The 19,536-nt window shown below is 35.5% G+C and overlaps 2 protein-coding genes across 2 annotated transcripts; one reads left to right on the forward strand and one right to left on the reverse strand.

Annotated features, from left to right (window-relative positions):
* Positions 1 to 667: 667 nt before the first annotated feature.
* Positions 668 to 9,148, forward strand: LOC110856387 (coiled-coil domain-containing protein 40). The gene is made up of 16 exons (XM_035857041.1): positions 668 to 1,376; positions 1,549 to 1,649; positions 1,725 to 2,637; positions 2,707 to 2,903; positions 3,548 to 3,833; positions 3,918 to 4,034; positions 4,215 to 4,335; positions 4,400 to 4,698; positions 5,162 to 5,414; positions 5,803 to 5,977; positions 6,410 to 6,618; positions 6,693 to 6,812; positions 7,233 to 7,517; positions 7,964 to 8,122; positions 8,572 to 8,695; positions 8,925 to 9,148. Exons 2-16 carry the CDS (start codon positions 1,583 to 1,585, stop codon positions 9,032 to 9,034), a joined length of 3,435 nt encoding a protein of 1,144 aa, XP_035712934.1. The 5' UTR covers positions 668 to 1,376; positions 1,549 to 1,582; the 3' UTR covers positions 9,035 to 9,148.
* A 2,063-nt stretch (positions 9,149 to 11,211) lies between these two features.
* On the reverse strand, positions 11,212 to 16,441 carry LOC110856120 (very low-density lipoprotein receptor-like). Its single transcript, XM_035856863.1, has 6 exons — positions 16,302 to 16,441; positions 15,115 to 15,237; positions 14,996 to 15,036; positions 11,727 to 11,802; positions 11,497 to 11,551; positions 11,212 to 11,431 (listed from the first exon to the last, which is right to left on the reverse strand). Exons 1-6 carry the CDS (start codon positions 16,392 to 16,394, stop codon positions 11,361 to 11,363), a joined length of 459 nt encoding a protein of 152 aa, XP_035712756.1. The 5' UTR covers positions 16,395 to 16,441; the 3' UTR covers positions 11,212 to 11,360.
* Positions 16,442 to 19,536: the final 3,095 nt, after the last annotated feature.

Below are 19,536 nucleotides of genomic sequence, written 5' to 3' on the forward strand. Positions count from 1 at the left end.
TCAGAAGGCTTATAATGGAGGTCTCCCAACGTATGCTCACAGATTTGGACCAAACTAGCGTCAATCGATCACAAATGTAATTAGTATGAAATTTGCAAATGGAACTATCTGCCAATGCGCAGGTTTGGCGGAGATATTTGCATCCAAAGCAGGAAAAATTCGCAGTAAATTTTAAAAAATTTGACAAATTTTCTCCTCTTTTTATGCAAATATCTCCGCTGAACTTGAGCATTGGTAGATAGTTCTATTTACAAATTTCATACTAATTATATTTGTGATCGATTGACGCTATATAGTTTATTTCAAATCTGTGAGCATACGTTTTGGAGACCTCCATTGTTTTTAATGAAGTGAGGCCAAGTTTGGCCTCAGTTCACCGTGTCTTATCTTACGGGAAATAAAAAAAAACAGCGTAATTTTGTCAGCTGAATGTTGAGTGAGAGGTTGAGTACGTAATGTCGAATTTTTATAGCCGGTCACCTCATTCGCATATTTTGACGCATTCGCGAGAGGCATAGAGTTTATTCAACATGGAAAGCCCATATCACCGAAAATGGGCATAGTGAGATTTATGCAAATGAGATGACACGCCTAAATACGAGGACAGTACTGTAATAATTTTTCTAAAATTTTTCGAATCTTTAGTCAGGTCGTGCATTACTCGTTGAATCAGGATTATTTTTTGATATCTACGATTCAACGTATTAACAAAAAATTTGCCCTTTTACTAGTATTTCTCAGTGCGAAAATTTAAAACAATTATTTTGCTATTAAATATTAGGTAAGGAAATTGTGAAGAAATTTGATCATATCAGCAGATGGGACTTTTGTTCACATTTACTCAGATAATTGGCAAACTAAATGCTAAATGAGTTGCGATGCGAAATGATTTGACTTGACGTGAGTATGCCTATGAATGAATTCTCATAGTTGCATTTCTTATTCATTTGCATATCTTTGAAATCCTAATTTTAAAAACTAATTTTAAATTTATGTACGTATGAAAACTTAATTATAAACTTGTCCTAATTAATCCAGACTGGTTAAAATGCCTTAGAAAAAGTTATACTATAGTAGTTAATTCTTCACTATATTTTACAAAATGCAATATTGTTTGTAAGTCGATAACGTCGAAATGGATTCAGCCGGAGAAAATAAATAAATTAATTAATGCTTCTCTTTATGCTCCATGAAAATTAGTGGGAAACATAATTTTGTATTGTAATTTTATTCATATCTGATTTTCTATAAATTTTGAAATAAAAAAAAAACATAATTTGTTTTTAATTGTTCAATTAAATGACATGATAATTACAAAGGTGATAGTGTCTTCGCTACGAAAAAATCGATCCAATTTCCGGAAACGTAGGAAACAAGTAAGTGTTTTAAAATCGATCAAACTTTTGTGCTCACTTTGTTTATTTACACATCATCGCTTTAAAATTAAAATCACGACTCATTCGTTACGTTTGATCGATCGAACGGAGAAATATTGATTAAACAAAATTAGACCGGATCCAAGTTTTACGCGTTTTCCTCATTTTACAGAAACTGACAATCATCTCACAGCGACGTCAACGGCATGGCGGATAAGCCGGAACAAGAAGGAGAGGAGGAGGAAACCACTCCCATCAGTGGGGAGGAAATTGGTTAATTAAAAATTATAATTGTCTGTTTTGCATTCATTAATTGAGCTCGTAATTAATTATTTTCTCTCTTTTTAGCTCCAGCAGAGGCAGAGACCACCCCCACACCAGAAGAAAGTGCTGCGCCCAGCGAGCCTCCCGTCTCAGAAGAAAGTGCTGCGCCCACCCCGCCTCCCGGCGCAGAAGAAATTCCTGCGCCCACCGAGCCCCCTGTCGCAGAAGAAACCGCTCCGCCCACGTCACCTCCCGGCGCAGAAGAAACCGCAGCTGCGCCCACCCCGCCTCTCGTCGCAGAAGAAGCGCCACAATCTCCCCCAGAAAATAAGGACGACGAACCCAAACCAGATTCTCCCACCACACCCGTCACACCACAACAAGACGATTCACCACCAAGTGATGTCGCTGGTGGAGAAGAATCTTCACCCCCTTCCGAACCTGGCGTCGTCCTCCCTCCCTCCACTCCAACAGAACAAGGCGACGAAACCGCAGGGGAGGAGGAAGAGGAAGAAGAAGATCTCGCCTTCCTGACCGACCTCGACCGTCGTGAAGAAACTCTGTCAAAAGAAGAATTAGAATCAGAAGAGGCCGATTTCCGCGAAAAATATGGTCTCGACCTGGGCGACGAAGAGGAAGGTGACGAAGATGACGAAGAAGAAGAGGAGGACACCACGGAAAACGTCGCACCGCCAAAACTCCCCTCCGACGAGGAACTCGCGGCCATAATCCGATTCTTGGAGGAGGAACGGGAAGGCGAAGAAGGCGACAATTTGGGCGATAATGATGAACAAGAAGACCAATCTCCAGAAACGAATCTTCTTCCCGTCCAAGCAACACCCACGGATCGTGGCGACGAACCAAACGTGATCGTTTTGGGGCCAGATCACCCAAAAATGGCGAGATTTCAGGCCGCGCTCAACGCCCATTTGAAGAAACAGATTTACCTGGCGGATATGGAAATTAGGAATATGGAGAATGAGCTGAAGTCTAAAACGTGAGAGAGCTGATTTTTTAGGGAAACACTTTTTTTTGGAATTTTGAAAATTTATGAATTATTTTTTAGGAGAGACCGAACCGAGCTGGGAGCCTCGTTGTACAATTATCAACACGAAATCCAACGCCAAACCGAGACGATGGAACGGTACGAGAAAGAAATGGATACTATGAACAAGAAACGGGACAAGATTGAGAAGAAGGCGAAAGAGTTGAAGGTCGTGTTGGGCGAGATGAAGGCGGAAGTGAGGAAGGAGGAGGAGAAGGGTGAGTGGGTCGATTGTGACTTCCGGTTGAAAAATAATTAAGGAAGATGTCATGTAAATTTGGAAAATACGTATGTAATACGTGGAAAATACGTAAATACGTCGTAATGCAAAGAGTGGTGGGTAGGTGCTCAGCGCCCAATGATATCGTGCCTATGTGACACATGTTAAAAAGGGGTGGGGGTGTCCAAAAAAATTGCGTTATGAAGTTTACTAACGTCCCCTCGCCAAAATTGTCAAATTAATATTTTTAATTATTTCTCCGCTCTGGGAATTTATTTTAAAATTCTGGACGAAAAATTTGTAGAGCAGGTAGTTGCCAATTTTTTAAAAATATACACTCCAGATTTTGACACTTTTTGAAGGAGGAGATCTCAAGTTTAGGAAGCGTTCAGAGAAATTAGAACTCATCACGACTGGCATCTCAACTGAAAAAACTCACTCTAATTCAATTTATCAACTTAATGACTACAAATTTCTCGTCCTGAAATTAAAAATCAATTCCCAAAGCTGAAAAATCATTACAAATGTGTAGATTGTGGCGATTTTGGCGATGAAGCGTTTAACTTTTTGAAATGTGAATTTTAGCTTAAGTTTTTGGCCTCTCGACTAACTTATTGAAAAATCCTGCTGTTTTTTTTACAGAACTGACCCTTCGTGACTCCATGAAAGCGCTCGACTACACGGAACACGTCGTTCGCACCGCGGCAGAGAAATACGAAGGCGAGCTAAAAATTCGCCACTTGGTGAACGAAAAGTTGGAAAAGTTGCGTGCCAAGGCGGAATCCGATAAGCGAGATCAAGACTTCTACTTGGATAAGGTTCTCACGCACATGCAATCCATGGAGTTAATCAACGCCGGAATCAAGAGGCAAATCCAGGCCCATGTCGATGAACAGAGTCAGCTCAATACGTACATTAATGAAGCTGTGTGAGTAGAATTTTAATTTTTGCAAAATTTTGAAGAACAAAAAACATTTCGCAAAATTTTTGACAACTGTTTTTTATTGCCCAGGACGGAAATTGAAGCCCTTCAAATCGAGAAACTTCACCTCCAAAGAGCCTGGAATGAAACCGTGGCGGTCGTGAGAGTGCGAGATGACGCGATAAAAGCGGCCAGAGAGACTTTTCAGTATGTCAAATTAAGGGTGAAGTTCACGCGGATGTTTGTAACCCAGTAAAATCCATGAATTTAAAAGGATTACTAAAGTTTTGTAAAGTAACTTCCCCGGTTTACAAACATCTGCGTGAATGGTGCCATTATTATGAAAATGTGGTTACAAAAATTGCATTTTTCACATTTTTCTTACAGAAAAGTCGTTGAGGAGCTACGAATTCGTGAAAGTGAGTTGAGAGCTATGCACCGACTTATCGCCAAGGAACAAGAGGGACACGAACGTTCAGTAATTTTGGTCCGGCGGAGAAAAATGGAGGTAAATTTGACACAATTTTTTGTACAAAAATGTATTTGTTTCACTGTTAATAATTTTTAAAAAGGAACGCGTCCTCCGGAGACGTCTCGCCAACCTTAAAGCGATCAACCAACGACTCCGCGACCAACTCGGGGAGCTTAGCCAAGTCCGAAAAACCGTCGAAATGGAGCTCCTTCGTGCAAATGCGGCCTTTTCGAAGAGGGAGAAGGAGCTAATTCAACCCAGGCGCCGATTGGAAGCCTTGGTCCTGGAAAAGATTAAACTAGAGGACAAAATATTGACCGCGATGCAAGAACAAAGCGGACTTTCCAAGACGTCAGCTCATATTCAAGGGCTGATTAAAGAAGCTCGCATTAAGACGCGGTAAATTAATTTGTAATGAGAATGAGAGTTAGTTGATTTTTTGGAGTTAATTTACTGTGAATTAGTTGACAGCGATATTCGGTTTGGTAAATTTGTATGTGCATTAATTGATGCGGGTCTCGATATTTTGACGTTTTTTCGAATTTTGACACGTTTTTAGTGTAAAATTGTCATCTTGATTTTTTTTGCACAAGTTTGACGACAAGAAAATTTAAAAATTTTATTAGGTTGTATAATTTTAATATAGGTGGTTGAGGCTTTTTTGTACTTATTGCAGGACTTTTTATTTTATTTTTGACCTTATTTTCGTTTCCGTAAATTAATTTTCAAAATTTTATTTCGTATTTTGACACTGCTGGAATTTATTTCGACTCTTGAATTTTTAAACCAAATGTGTAAACATGTATTTAGAAATCGAAATTCTTAATGATTAATTAATTAATTTCTCCCTTTCTCTCAACAGCATGATGGAGTCTGAAGTGACCAAAGTTGAAAACGAGAACAGTCTCCTCGCCGTAGACGTGGAGCATTTGAGATCGTCCCTGTTCAAGAAGACGTCCTCCTTGTCGGAGCTGGAAAAGAGGTGCATCGCCCAGGAAAAAGTTTTAGAGGAACAACTCCGTGATATTGTGCAAAGCGAGAGAATCATCGCCAAGAAGACGACCGAAGTAGAAAAGTTGAACAAAAAGTTGGAGAAATTTATTACCAAAGAGGACGTAAGTTTGATTTCTTTGACATGAGAAACTCACAATGGAGGTGTCCTAGCAAATGCTCTCCGATTTTGACCAAATTAGGGTCAATCGATCACAAAAATTAATGTGAAATTTGAAAATTACACGATTTCCTAATGCGCATTTGAGGAGAAAACGCGCAGTAAAGTTGCCAAATTTCATATTTTCCTACTTTTTCTGTGCTTTTTCTTCTCTTCGGGTGCAAATGTCTCTGCCAAACGTGACCATTGGGAGATCGTGTCATTTGCAAAATTCTTATTAATTTTTGTGATCAATTGACACTAATTTGGCCAAAATCTGAGAGCATGCGCTGGGAGACATCCATTGTATGTAAATGACATTTAAGTTTGAGATTATAATTTATTTTTTGCAGGGTGTCGAAATGGGTCCGCTCGAACGAGAAATTCGCAATTTGGAGAAGCAAATCCAAACTGAAAAGGACGAGGTTAATCAATTGCAGGAAGACTGGTTGAAAAGACAGGACGATTTAGTCCGGTTGAGCAATCAGAGGGATTATTTACTCCATCAGAACGAACTTCTGAGAAAAGGTGGGTGTAGTTGGGGGCAGACCTTTTTATAAAGGTTTCGCAGAAATTTGTGTTAAAAATTGGGAAGTTTGTGAAATTTTAAGAAAATGTTGACGTGAAAATGTTAAGATTTCTATTTTGAGTATATTTATGTCGTAAAATAATTCGATAAATTCGACATGTTTTTTGTGAAGTATTCACTCGGGTGTTTGTAACTCGATAAGATCTAAAAACGTATTTACGCAGGTTTCCAAATTTAAAAAAATACACAGCAGAAATTATGGCACATATTTTTCGCAAACTTGCACAAATCACGGGAGTCTTTCTTTTCAGTCTGTAAAAGTTTTGTAAGATAATTTTACTAGTTTTTCACAATTTATTACGTTACAAATATCCGCGTGAGTAATTCCCCCATCTTAAAATTGCCTCAAAATTAATCTGTCTGTTTTGTAGAGGTTTTCATCATGGAGAGAAAACGTCAAAGGCTGGATACGGAAGTGGGAAAGAAAAAGGACGAGATAAATCGCATCCGGAAAGCGACGGAAGGATTGAACAAGGAAATTTCCGCCGTGAATGCCAAACTGCATCGGGACAAGTCAAGCCATGACCAGATGGATAAGGACAATGTCCTCATTCAGAACGAGTTCGTCGCCATGCTCAAAGTCAGAAAATTCAAAATTTACAAAGCTAATAAACTTCCGAGTGAATTTTTGACTCATTTATAATTTTTTAACAGGACGCTGAAATGGAAGCGCTCGAATTGGAGAGAGACATCGAATATCTGGAACAAGAAAGGGAAACGATCATCCACTCTTTGCGTGAGGCGCATGAGCAGAACCTCAGTTGGGAGAAGAAGGTGGGTTATCGTCAAGATAAGCTTATTGAGTTATCATTAGAGGGCGGATATGTATTTATTTTCAACTTTTGCATTTGATGACAACCGACTGTGAAACTTTAAGGGTGGGTTGATCAATTCTTTTAGATCAAAATATTTTTACATAGTGGTAAATATTTCTAGGTTTTCAGACATCTATAAATATTTCCGTTATTATTTGCAAAATACGTAAATCTTTTAGATATTAAAAAAATCATATTTTAAAAAAATTTTCAACGATTCTTTCTACAAAAAATTTGACAAAAAAATACATACATATTCAAACATACAAATTTTGCGAAAATGTTTTTTTCGACATATTTTGTAAATATTTTAGCAATTTTTCTTAAATACCTATCCGCCCTTTGGTTATAATTGCTAACTTTGCCAAATTTCCTACAGGTCCGATTAGCCAAGGAGTTAAAGGACAACTTGAAAAAAGAGCAGGAAGGGTCCAACTCCGCCTTAAAGTTGGACATTCATCACATGACGGTTCGCTATCATGACATTATTCGCGCCCAGGAGAAACTCATGGCTGATTTGGAACGGTCGATTGAGCGTCGCGACAGAATTATTCAACAAGCCGATATCGCGCTCCATCACAAAAATAAGAACGTTCGCAATACAAAGTTGAACATTCAGAGGAATTTTACCTCGTTGAGGGAGAAAAACAAGTTGTTGGCGAGGGTACGTTGTTCTTCACGCAAAGTTTGTAAACTGTGCAAATTTTGGGAAATCATTTCTATAAAGTTAGGAACGTGGTTAAAAAAGTTTGTAATTTGAATTGAAAAATTTGATGTCAGAAATTTGTTTTTATTGAGGCAATTCAATTCACGCAGTCGTTTGTAATTTCATAAAATCCGTAAACTTACAAACTTTTACGAATATTAGCTTAGAAATTTTAGGGCGTTTTTTTATTTTGTAAAGTTTGTAACATTATTTTACAAAATTTATGTATCCAAAAAAGTTAGCAAGGACTGTGTCCAAATCTTTCTTTTAATAAAATTATGTCACCGCGTAACTTTACAAAATTTACGCAGTTTACAAACCTCATGATTCAAAGCTGCAAAAAATACAAAATACCTAAAATTTGTAGCGTTATTATTAATTTTTGTTAACGTAATGTTTGACAGGAAGCAAGAGAGGTTGAGCAGCAAGTGAAAACCACGATGGACAATATTCACCAATTAGAGGAAAAATTGACGGAGGCTTCAAACGAGCTGAATCGCGTAAAGGAGACGATTCTCGCGTGTGAGGAGAAAATCGCCGAGGCGTCAATTCTTAAGCATAAGGTTGGATTTTTAATGCTACGATTGGCTCGGATTTTTGTAACCCAGTGAAATCCGGAAGTTTACAAAGTTATAAATTATTGAGGCAATTCACACAGTCAACAGTCCTTGGCCACATTGTAAAACTCGTAAATTCTATAAACTTACAACGTTTTACACAATCTTACAAATATTTCTGAGGAAAATTAGCTTACACATGTTTATCAACTTGCTCAGTCAGATCAAGGGCGTCTTTTTATTTTGTAAAAGTTTGTAAAATTATTTTACGAAACTTAAGAATTTTAAAAAGTTACAAATGACTGCGTGAATTGGCTCAACAATTTATAACTTTGCAACCTTGCACATATTCCAATTTGTTTGGTAAAAATTTACCGCGTTACAATCATCCAAGTTAATTTCGTCCGGATCAAAATTTTGCATATTTGAGGACTAAAATTGTTTCGCTTTTTCAGAATTTGGTGGAGATCGTGCTACGCCAAGAAAAATTTAGAACTCTCGAGTCAATCAAATACAATAGGTACAAACCTGCCGGACGAAGTGTGACAGAAATCGGCAAAATGTTGGAGGAAGCGGAAAGTGAGTTTCAAATTTCAAATACATATTCTAACCGGAAATAAATGGGAAATTCGGAAATTTCACAAACAAATAAGTTTGTCAAGTTTGAGAAAAACTAGATTTTTTTTCTCGAATATATGTCCGGGGACAAAAATCATGGTTTCATTAGGAAACATAATTTCTCCATACGAAATATCATGATTTTTAAAATTGCTGTTTGCTTAATCCGAACTATTTTTATACTTTCCAGGAGACTGTTTCGCCCTCATGGAACTGGCCGAAGATATCGGGAAAGAATATCCTGAAGCCCTTGTCCACCTTAAAATAGTCAAAGCCAGCATTTTACCCACGTCCGTGTAACAAAGATCACCTCGTCAACCATATTGTCCAATTTGATATTATTAGTATGCGTATGAAAATCTATATCTTTTGTATGTAAAAAATCGTAGCTTAAACAAAAAATAAAATAATTGCGAAAAATGGGCGATAATTTTCAATTTCAAGTACAATATTAAACTTTCATCCACCCAGCATTAATATTTGGATTTAGAAATTGGAAATTGGAATTTGAAATTAAAAAAAAAACATTTATTTTATAGTGAGACAATTCACGCAGGTTGTAAACCCACAAATTTGCTAAATGAGTTGCGATATGAAATAAGTACCCCCATTATATTCATTAATACAATATTGTTATTAAATCTGACAATGAGTTGTTAATTGCATTTAACTACTTTACATACCTACCGGCTTCTGACCTACACAAAATAATTATTTTTCCCCCATCTATAAAATTTACGTGCCAAATATGGAGGCAATTCACACAGGCATTGGTAACTTTGTAAAATGCGTAAATTTTGGGAAATAATTTTACAAATTCTTTCAAATTAAAGAGACACCCTTGATCTGAGTAATCTTCCAAAAATTTGCATGCTAATTTTCCTGAGAAATATTTGTAAAATTTAGTTTACAGAATTTACAGATTTTCAAAAATTCTGGACGATAAATTTGTAGAGAAAATTTTTGAAAATTTAATAAAATATACACTCCAGATTTGAATAGTTTTTAAAGGAGATTTCAGAAAAATTGGACTCATCGAAACCGGCGTAAGAAACTCTTTCAGCGTCATTCCATGAATAAACTTACAGATTACAAATTTGTCATCCAGAATTTTTAAATAAGTTCCCGAGAAATGATTAAAAATATGTAGATTTTGTTGACGAGTCTTCTAGTCCTACGTTAAGAATGCATGGGACGGAGGCCAGCCAGAACCTTGATAGCTCCACTTTCGCTCCCAGTGATGAATACTTTTAACTTTAGTTCTGCAAATTCGTAGGTGGCGCGTAGTTGCCTAAAAATGAATATGGAGTGAAATACATTGGGCATAACTCACCACCACCACTCACGAGTCGTGAGTCGCGACTCCTATGTTGATTTGAGTCAGAAATTCGAGCTTTTCTCTGCCTTTCCTAACACATGATAAACTATTCTACTGTGATATTTCAAAAAAAATTACAAATTTCGCTCAATTTTGAAGGTATTTTGATGTTCAATATCTCAAATTGTTCACAAGAACATGCTCTATAATTGCCTTAGAGGAATTTTTGAAATTTTGTTTCTAATAATTTCCACCAAATTTTTAAACTTTGCATTGGTGTAAAAATAATTACAAACAAAAATCCAACAAATCATCTAAGGCAATTATAGGGCATGTTCTTGTGAACAATTTGAGATATTGAACATCAAAATACCTTCAAAATTGAGCGCATATTGTAATTTTTGGTAAAAATCACAGTAGAATTATCTAGCATGTGTTAAGATATGAAGAGAGAAGCTCGAGTTGTTGATTCTACTCGCCATAAGAAGCCGCTGGTGGTGGGGATGATTTACGGTTAATGAATTCGTAAAGCTGTAAGACGAAATTGATGATTTATTTGAGTACAGAAGTGGCAAATATTTCCTAGCTCGAAGAACTAAAATACGAGTTAAATACCTCCATTTCTCACCCGTGGCTTGTTGGTTGAGTGGTCTGTGTCGGGGATTGTGGACTTTTGCAATCATGCCGGGATTCGAACTCGTAACTAATCCGTGTGGTTTATTTCCTTACAGAACATATATTTCCAAGTTGGAGATTTCCAGCATACAGTCCACGCAGAGATTTCATTCAACTAACTTGACGACGTCGTCAGAACTGTCTAGATAATTGTTACAAATACTTTACTCGGCAGTGGCGGCGGGAGATGGCGTGGTGCGAAGGAAGATAGCAAAAAGGCGAAACGTGGCCGTCTTCCGCCGCCACTGTAGCAGAGTACACACTAAAGATGAACAGATACAAGATTATTTTACGCAAAAATTCAGAAAACAAAATACAAGTAAGTTGAAATAGTAAAAAATCCCCGAAACAGACAGCCACAAGCCAATTTTTTTGCAACCTCTGAAAATAAGTTCTTATTCGTTTTGCAAAATTATGATAGGAAAATAAGAAATAGAAGCTAAATTACGAAAGTAAAAAAATTAATACGAACATTTTTGGAGAATTTTGACAACATGATTTTATTTGCACACTTATTGCAGTTTAGTAAGGAGAGATGCGAGTGTTTTGGTATTTTCTACAACTGTGTAATCTTAATTATTCATAATTATTTAAGAAATTTAAGAAATATGTAAGTCTCCGTTGCAGCCTCCACTAATTCCTCATCTCATGCAATGTTTTCTTCCTACAATTTATCTCGTCAGAACCATCCGGACAATCTTCGACTAAAAAATTACTTACGATATTAAACCATTGTTTTTTTTGCTCAATTATGCAACAATTAACTTACCAATACCGTCACACCAATGGATCAACTTGACACAAGTGCCATCATCGCATCTCCGCTGTAAAAAAAAATTATGTAAAACAAATAAATCTAAATTTGTTTGACATCAATATAATAATTTTGAAATTATCTTTACACTCTGCAAAAAAATTAATTGATACTTTCATCTTGTGATAAACATTCAAATTCTAATTTGGTCTTAAAAAAGTACAAAAATTACAGAAAATTCTCACCCAATCTGCTTCCGGTGACGGACATGGACAATTTTTCTCGTCAGAACTATCTCTGCAATCACCGTATCCATCGCATCTATTTAAAAATTGACAATTTTTTTCTCGTTTGTTAAAGTTTATGTACATCCTTTAAAATTTGTGCAAAATTATGCTTCAAAGTTTTGTAAGAGTTACAGTCCTTTGTATATAACTTTGTAAAATACGTAAACTGGTAAACTTACAAAATTTGACAGATATTTCTAACAGAATTAACTTACAATTTTACAAAATTTTTGGAAATATAAGGAAAATTATGGTACAAATTTGTGTAAACTTACTCAGATCAAGGGCGGCTTTTTATTTTGCAAAAGTTTGTACAACTATTTTACAAAATTTGCGGATTTTACAAAGTTATCAAGGACTGCGTAAATTGTCCCTTTATTTGGTTTTTAGATTTAGATTTAGAACAAAATTAAATTGATAGTTTTCAAAATGAAAAAAATTTACAAAATTTGTTAAATATATTCATATCTCAACTTTTAAACATAATTCATACCATAGTTGTTCAAACCACAGTGTGGATCCACAAAGTGGACTGTGGTGTGGAAAGTAGTTGTTCAAACCACAGTGTGGATCCACAAAGTGGACTGTGGTGTGGAAAGTGGACACGATATTTTTGTGGTTTGTGGAATTGTGGATTGTAGTTTGTGGAAGGGTTTGTGGTTTGTGGATTTGTGGATTGTAGTTTGTGGTTTGTAGTTGTGGAGTCCACAACTACAATCCACAAAACCACAGACTGGTCCACAATGTGGGCAGGTCTGTAGTTTATAGTTATGGTTAAGTTTTGAGGCATTCCTGTGAATGATATAGCCTTAGATAAATAGTTAAACACACGTTTCATGATTTTTCAAAATGCACACTGAAAACCATGTTATAATCCGTAAGCGGGAATTTGGATCTTAAAATTTCGCTGTAAAAAATGCGAATTGTCGCTCACGTATAACGTTATAACTTCGTTGCAACTGAGAATTATGAAAAATTCTGAAACACGTGTTTAATTATGTATGTAATTACTAGTAATTAGCATATGTAGCTGTTCAAACCAAAGTGTGGATCCACAAAGTGGACTGTGGTGTGGAAAGTGGACAAGATTTTTTTGTGGTTTGTGGAATTGTGGATTGAAGTTTGTGGAAGGGTTTGTGGTTTGTGGAATTGTGGATTGTAGTTTGTGGAAAGGTTTGTGGTTTGTGGAATTGTGGATTGTAGTTTGTGGAAGGGTTTGTGGTTTGTGGAATTGTGGATTGTAGTTTGTGGAAAGGTTTGTGGTTTGTGGAATTGTGGATTGTAGTTTGTGGAATTGTGGATTGTAGTTTGTGGAAAGGTTTGTGGTTTGTGGAATTGTGGATTGTAGTTTGTGGAAGGGTTTGTGGTTTGTGGAATTGTGGATTGTAGTTTGTGGAAAGGTTTGTGGTTTGTGGAATTGTGGATTGTAGTTTGTGGAATTGTGGATTGTAGTTTGTGGAAAGGTTTGTGGAATTGTGGATTGTAGTTTGTGGAAGGGTTTGTGGTTTGTGGAATTGTGGATTGTAGTTTGTGGAAAGGTTTGTGGTTTGTGGAATTGTGGATTGTAGTTTGTGGAATTGTGGATTGTAGTTTGTGGAAAGGTTTGTGGTTTGTGGAATTGTGGATTGTAGTTTGTGGAAGGGTTTGTGGTTTGTGGAATTGTGGATTGTAGTTTGTGGAAAGGTTTGTGGTTTGTGGAATTGTGGATTGTAGTTTGTGGAATTGTGGATTGTAGTTTGTGGAAAGGTTTGTGGTTTGTGGAATTGTGGATTGTAGTTTGTGGAAGGGTTTGTGGTTTGTGGAATTGTGGATTGTAGTTTGTGGAAAGGTTTGTGGTTTGTGGATTGGTTTGTGGATTGTGGTGAGATGAAATGAACAGCTATGATTCATACACAGGGTTAAATTAGTTTCTAAATATGTACCTTGACTTACAGAAGGGTTGGGCACTTACGTGGATACGAATTTGACCTTGAATAACCCTGGAACGGTTTGTCGCAACGGGTCAACATTTTGAACAGAGGAGCATGTTATCCTCAAATAGTTGTGTGCAAAAAACCAACTCTCTACTTTCAAAAATGCCTCCCCCACAGCCCCCAGGAGGTGGGACACCCATAAAACCTCTTTCCAAACTTTAATACTTGTACAACAGAATTGCTAAACATTCTAAAAGTGAATGGAAAACAGTTTCGAAATCTACAATCAATATGGTATTGAAAAATATAGGTGAAAAACGATAAATTTTGAGTAAAGGGCAACCACCACCCCCTGAAAGAAGGCAAAAAAAGTGTTAATTTCGACCATGCATAGGAAAATTGACCTATTGACCTTCGAAAACTATCCACTGACCCAAAAGGAAATTTCCCGTAAGGTTGGGGTGTCTAAGCGTTCAGTGAAAAGAGAAATTAACATTTTGAAGAAACGACTTCGTCGGAAAAGCCGTGTGCATCAGCTGACTGAAAAGTAGGAAAAAAATCGCGCCCGTGTTTACAAAAAAAATTATTCGAATTTTTTGTGAAGGAATAAGAGTGAGTTATTAGTGACATTTGACGAAGCACTAATTTCTCTACAAGTTACTAATTAGGTTCGAAGAGCTTACTACACGACAAATGTTGAAAACAATTCACTCAAGTTGGTGCTTCTTTGTAAGGAGAACTTTTTTAAACAGTTGATGGTCGTGGGTGCAATGTCGGGTCGTGGTGTCCTCCCACTTATCAAAGTCCCCCAAAAAGTGAATGAATCTTCGAAGTATGATGTGGACCGTGTATTGAAACCACTTTTAGAATAACATTTTCCTAAATTGCACGGTAAAAAAATAATTAAGGTGAGTTTTCATCATGACGGAGCGTCTTCCCAGACGGCAAAGTTGATCCAAGATAATGCAAAGGACCTTGAAGCTAGATTGGGGATAAAAATCATTTCGAATAGTGAAATACCTGTACAATCCCCCGACATAAGTCAAATGAACTCATTTGGGGTAGGATACTTGAAAACAAAAATTTTTCTGCGGAGACCGAATTTTTTAGACGGAGTTTGGAAAAAGTAAAAATGAGTGTTTCACCTTCTGGGGGCTCTGGGGGAGGCATTTTTGAAAGTAGAGAGTTGGTTTTTTGCACACAACTATTTGAGGATAACATGCTCCTCTGTTCAAAATTTTGACCCGCTACGACAAACCGTTCCAGGGTTATTCAAGGTCAAATTCGTATCCACGTACGTGCCAAACCCTGTACCTATAACGGTCAAAAATACACTTAAAATCTTCGCATTTCCACTGAAAATAAATTCAAAATTATTACGAGAGTTGACATAATTACAAAAATTGAGACATTATTCTTAATAAAATATTTACATATCGTGCATAACACGGAGTAGTTCTGCACATTTCTTCATTCTCGTCACTCAAATCACCGCAATCATCGTCCCAGTCACAGATATAAAATTTACTGGTGCAATTCCCATTAGCACAAGCGAACTGAAATCAATTAACTATTTTTTATTGTACAGAAGAAGCTTTGTAACTGTGTAAAAATCTTCACGATGAGAATTTTACGGACGCTAAAAACTTAATTATTCGGTAACAAAGTACAACCGCGTGTAATCATTAAATTGTAACCGTTACAGTGAGGAAGCAAAATTAGAAATCCAGTATTAAAATACTACCAAGCGGTACTCATATAGGAGTCTAATGTCACCACCTAATATTACGAAATTGGTATTGACAAGTAATATTGTGTAATTGTAGCTCGGTATTAACGCTTTATCATGTTGGTAGCAATTTTTTTACGGACCGGTATAATTTTAATACCAAGCGGTGGCAACCTTAATACCGGGAAATCATTACCTGCCTGACAATAAAAGATTTCTAACAATGTATTTGCACATCTTCGATCTTAACTCGTATCCATAAATCCCATTTGGTTTGCACAAATTATGACCCTTGATATGTTCATAAATTAGCTGAGCGGAAAGAAAAATTGTAACTTTATTAATTTATATTTTTTATACGCAAATTACATAATTGCAAATTATGTGTAGGAAATTCACATGTTTAAAAAAATTATGATCAAAATATACAATTGCAAATGGTAGATTTATACGCCGCTAGAAAAAAGTATTAGAAATATTTGTATAAAATAGTCTTGAGATGTCAGCAAGAAAAGTGAAAATTGTTCTATGCAAATTTTTTAGTATTGTAGAAACGGTTTCTTTGTTTCCAAAAATTCTACGAAATGTTGATATATAAAACGGTTTTAACTGAGGTTTTACTAAAACCTCAGTATGAAATGGTAACAACGAAAATGAAGTGACTCGAGAAATCAATACCAGATTTCTACCGGTTCGATAGAAATGACCTTTACCAGTATAACGTAATTCGTTATCAAACGGTATAACTTCATATTATTTAGTGACCACACACGGTGACAATTTTGTTACCAACCTAATTTGAGTCCAGATTAAAAAATATTGGTACCATTTGGTAAAATAATTTCAAACACAATTTCACAGTTTATATGAACAATTGACTAAACTATTTACCTCCGTGTCTTCGTTACATCGTTGCCCAATGGTGGCCGATATATTCACCAAGAGCAGTGCGAATAATTTCCGCAATATTTGCGAATCCTTCATTTTGCTGAAGAAATAATTCAACTTTTAAATAAATCTGCCCGTCTAAATATTTTGATGCGATTTAAACCAGGAATGTGTCACACATTTCAAGTTTGCATATCTTATAATGCATCTGTTAATCTAATCTGAATTTTAATTTTGGTAGGAATACGAGATAAGCGGAAACCACGATAATTGTCAGACGTTGATGGATCATTTTTTAGTTTGGCAATTTTGTATTAACCAGTTCAAATTGTGGATTATACTCGAATTTAGCTTTGGGGGATTGATAAGGTTAAAAATTTCTGTGAAATTGATTCAAACTTATTAACCAACAAGGATTTATTATTAGTATGCTCTAAATAATTTTGATTAAAATTTACTCAATTTTGAGTAAAATTGCCACCAAAGCAACTATTGAGTAAAATTTACCCTGACAAAGGTAAAATTTACTCAATAGTTGCCTTGGTGGCAATTTTACACAACTGTATTTACAGTGTAATGAATTATTCAAATCTTGACAGAGTCAATAAATAATCCAATTTGTAATTAGACATTAAATTTTCGACAAAATTCGATTTTCTTTTAGAATAGATCATTGAATTATTATTTTTTGAAATTTTGATTTTCGCATTTACCCTCTGTACTAGCCTATCTAATAATTAGTTCATCTTAACTTTTCATATTTTTTTTCTAGCGGTGTGCACATCTTACATTTTCATTATTTTGCATTTTAATCATAAAAAATTATTGAAAAACTTGTTGATTTCTTACATATAATTTACAAACATGAAATTTTTTACTGAAGAAATTTCAAAATTTGAATTTGTAAATATCGATCTTATGCAAGAAATTTTCAATTTGGTGCCGACTTTAATTAAATTCATTAGTATCTACAAACGTCATCTGCAGATATAAATTGATGAGAAGTAAATTGCTAAAAAATATTATATTTTTACTTTATATGTAGCTATTTTTTGTAAATTGTTTCTGGTCAAGCATTATTAACGAAATGAACGTGTTCCTGACCCCGAGCCCGTGCAGGCACGGAAATTGCTATCTAGTCCATATAACGAAATTAATGATTTTTATCGACATGCAATCCAATTTTAAAACTGATATTAAAATTTTCATTGAATAGTAGTCAAACACATTCAGGTCTAACGAGCATTTCGTTTTTTGTCAATTTATTTGAAGAAAACTCGTGGTAAAAAAAGTTTTTTTTTACTCCGCCAAAATTTTTACAAGTTTCTAAATCCCGTTAATAATTTTGTACGCAAAAATTTTATTACTACCTAAATTTACAGCGGCACCTCTAACTATCAAACGTACTTGTAAAATTTGGCATCAAACTTTGCCAAATTTAAATCTAAACTAACTAAATTGACGGTTCAAGTAAATCGTATAAACTTCGTAAATGCAAGTTTTCAAAGCTTAAGAAGAACATTCATAAATAACTATTTGCAAAGAATTTTTTTTGCAAATCAACTTTGACACGTCACGTCTACCCAGAAAATTATTGGCAAATAATTAATACACGTAAACTGTATTATTGCATTGTAAACTTCGTAAATACAAGTTTTCAAAGATTACGAAAGAGACGCATGAATAACATTTTTCAAAATATTATTTTTATTTGTAAAATCAACTTTGACACATCTACCCCGATTATTACTCGCAAATATTTAATATACATACATACGCAAACTATAGCGCCATGGCGCCTGCAATACCATCACGGTGTTCTCTCATCCCTGATAAAACGATATCCATTTTCGCGTCAATAATGTCCTGGGCAAAATTCTGGAGTGGATCTCAATTTCTCTGGAATGCGAAAAAGCGTCAAATTCGTGTCACAAAATCGTCCTGGGCTTTGGTCAAATTTGCCTTTGTTGTGTACGGATGGCTCGTTTTTCTCGCGTATGAAGCTCATGTGCTAATTTTTCATGAGAAACCGATCTACTGGACGACACGGTGTTTCTTACTGTTTATGGGTGGACAGGTGCCAATGGTCACCTTGGTCGTTAATGTGATTAAAGAAAGGGACATTTTCTCCTGGATTAATTCCGTGTTCAAGTTCGATGCGTGGTTTTCAGGTATTTTTAAAATTAATTAATATATCAGTTTGGGTTGAATTATTCGAGAAAGAAACTTCCATTTAGGCAAGTGAAGCTAAAATTGCTACTAGTATCTACGCCAATATTTGCTGCGAAAAAAACACATGCAAAAATTGTGTTTTTGCAGGTATAATTTTTTTGCACGAGTGAAAAAAGTGCAAGAAATCAGCGCTAGTTAAGCGAAAAATTGCTATAGATAATTGTAGTACAACTGGGAAGTCGTAAATTTGTTGCATTTCTTGCAGCTTCTTTAAGAAATGGAACACGTTTTTATCGATGCGATCAATTATTTCGATAAATAAGAACCTATACTCCCTGATGTACTTGGCTACACTGTTAATAGAAATCTGGTATACTCAGGCAGCTATTGATTTCTCGGTATTAAAGTTGCTACCGCTTGGTATTAAAATTATATGGTCCCGTAAAAATTTACTACCGATCTGGTAAAACTTTAATTCCGAGCTATCACTACACGGTATTACTTATCAATACCACTTTGGTAGTGTCATATATGAATACCGATTGGTAGTATTGTAATACTGGAATTGTAAGAGTGTAGTAGTGATACGGCACATTTTTAAGAAAGGGTCAAGTTTTGTTCAAAATAATTTACGAGATTTGAACCGGAAATTTTGTCAGGTTTTTTAAAATGCCGTAAATCTAGTTTATATTTCCAACTAAATTGCATCCGTCGATTTTGCTTATTCTCCCATATTGAGACAATTCACCCAGACTTTGGTAACTTTATAAAATTCGTAAACTTGCAAACTTTTATGAACATTTTAAAGGAAAATTAGCTTCCAAATTTTTGCAAGGTTACTCAGATCAAGGGTATCTCTTTATTTTGTGCATAAAAGGTTGTAAAAATTATGGTAAAAACAAAATTTATAGATTTCACAAGTTTATTGATTATTGTGTGAATTCAGAATTGTCTCAATGTTTATAATCCCTCAACTACATACATCATAGCGGTATTAAAGGAACCTATATATGACATAATACTTATCCTTTATTTCAACTTTTTCAATTCGGGCGTGTAAGCTGGA

Source organism: Folsomia candida, unplaced genomic scaffold (assembly GCF_002217175.1).
Source record: "Folsomia candida strain VU population unplaced genomic scaffold, ASM221717v1 Fcan01_Sc015, whole genome shotgun sequence".
Lineage (NCBI taxonomy): Eukaryota > Metazoa > Arthropoda > Collembola > Entomobryomorpha > Isotomidae > Folsomia > Folsomia candida.

Bases quoted from the DNA above. Each gene is read 5' to 3' on its own strand.
- LOC110856387 (XM_035857041.1), top strand. From the start codon at position 1,583: ATGGCGGATAAGCCGGAACAAGAAGGAGAGGAGGAGGAAACCACTCCC. The intron at 4,336-4,399 runs GTAAATTTGACA...ATTTTTAAAAAG, and splicing joins TCCGGCGGAGAAAAATGGAG to GAACGCGTCCTCCGGAGACG. The intron at 8,123-8,571 runs GTTGGATTTTTA...TCGCTTTTTCAG, and splicing joins CGTCAATTCTTAAGCATAAG to AATTTGGTGGAGATCGTGCT.
- LOC110856120 (XM_035856863.1), bottom strand. From the start codon at position 16,394: ATGAAGGATTCGCAAATATTGCGGAAATTATTCGCACTGCTCTTGGTG. The intron at 15,238-16,301 runs GTAAATAGTTTA...AATTGATTTCAG, and splicing joins GATGTAACGAAGACACGGAG to TTCGCTTGTGCTAATGGGAA. The intron at 15,037-15,114 runs GTAAATATTTTA...ATTTATTTTCAG, and splicing joins CTCCGTGTTATGCACGATAT to TGGAAATGCGAAGATTTTAA.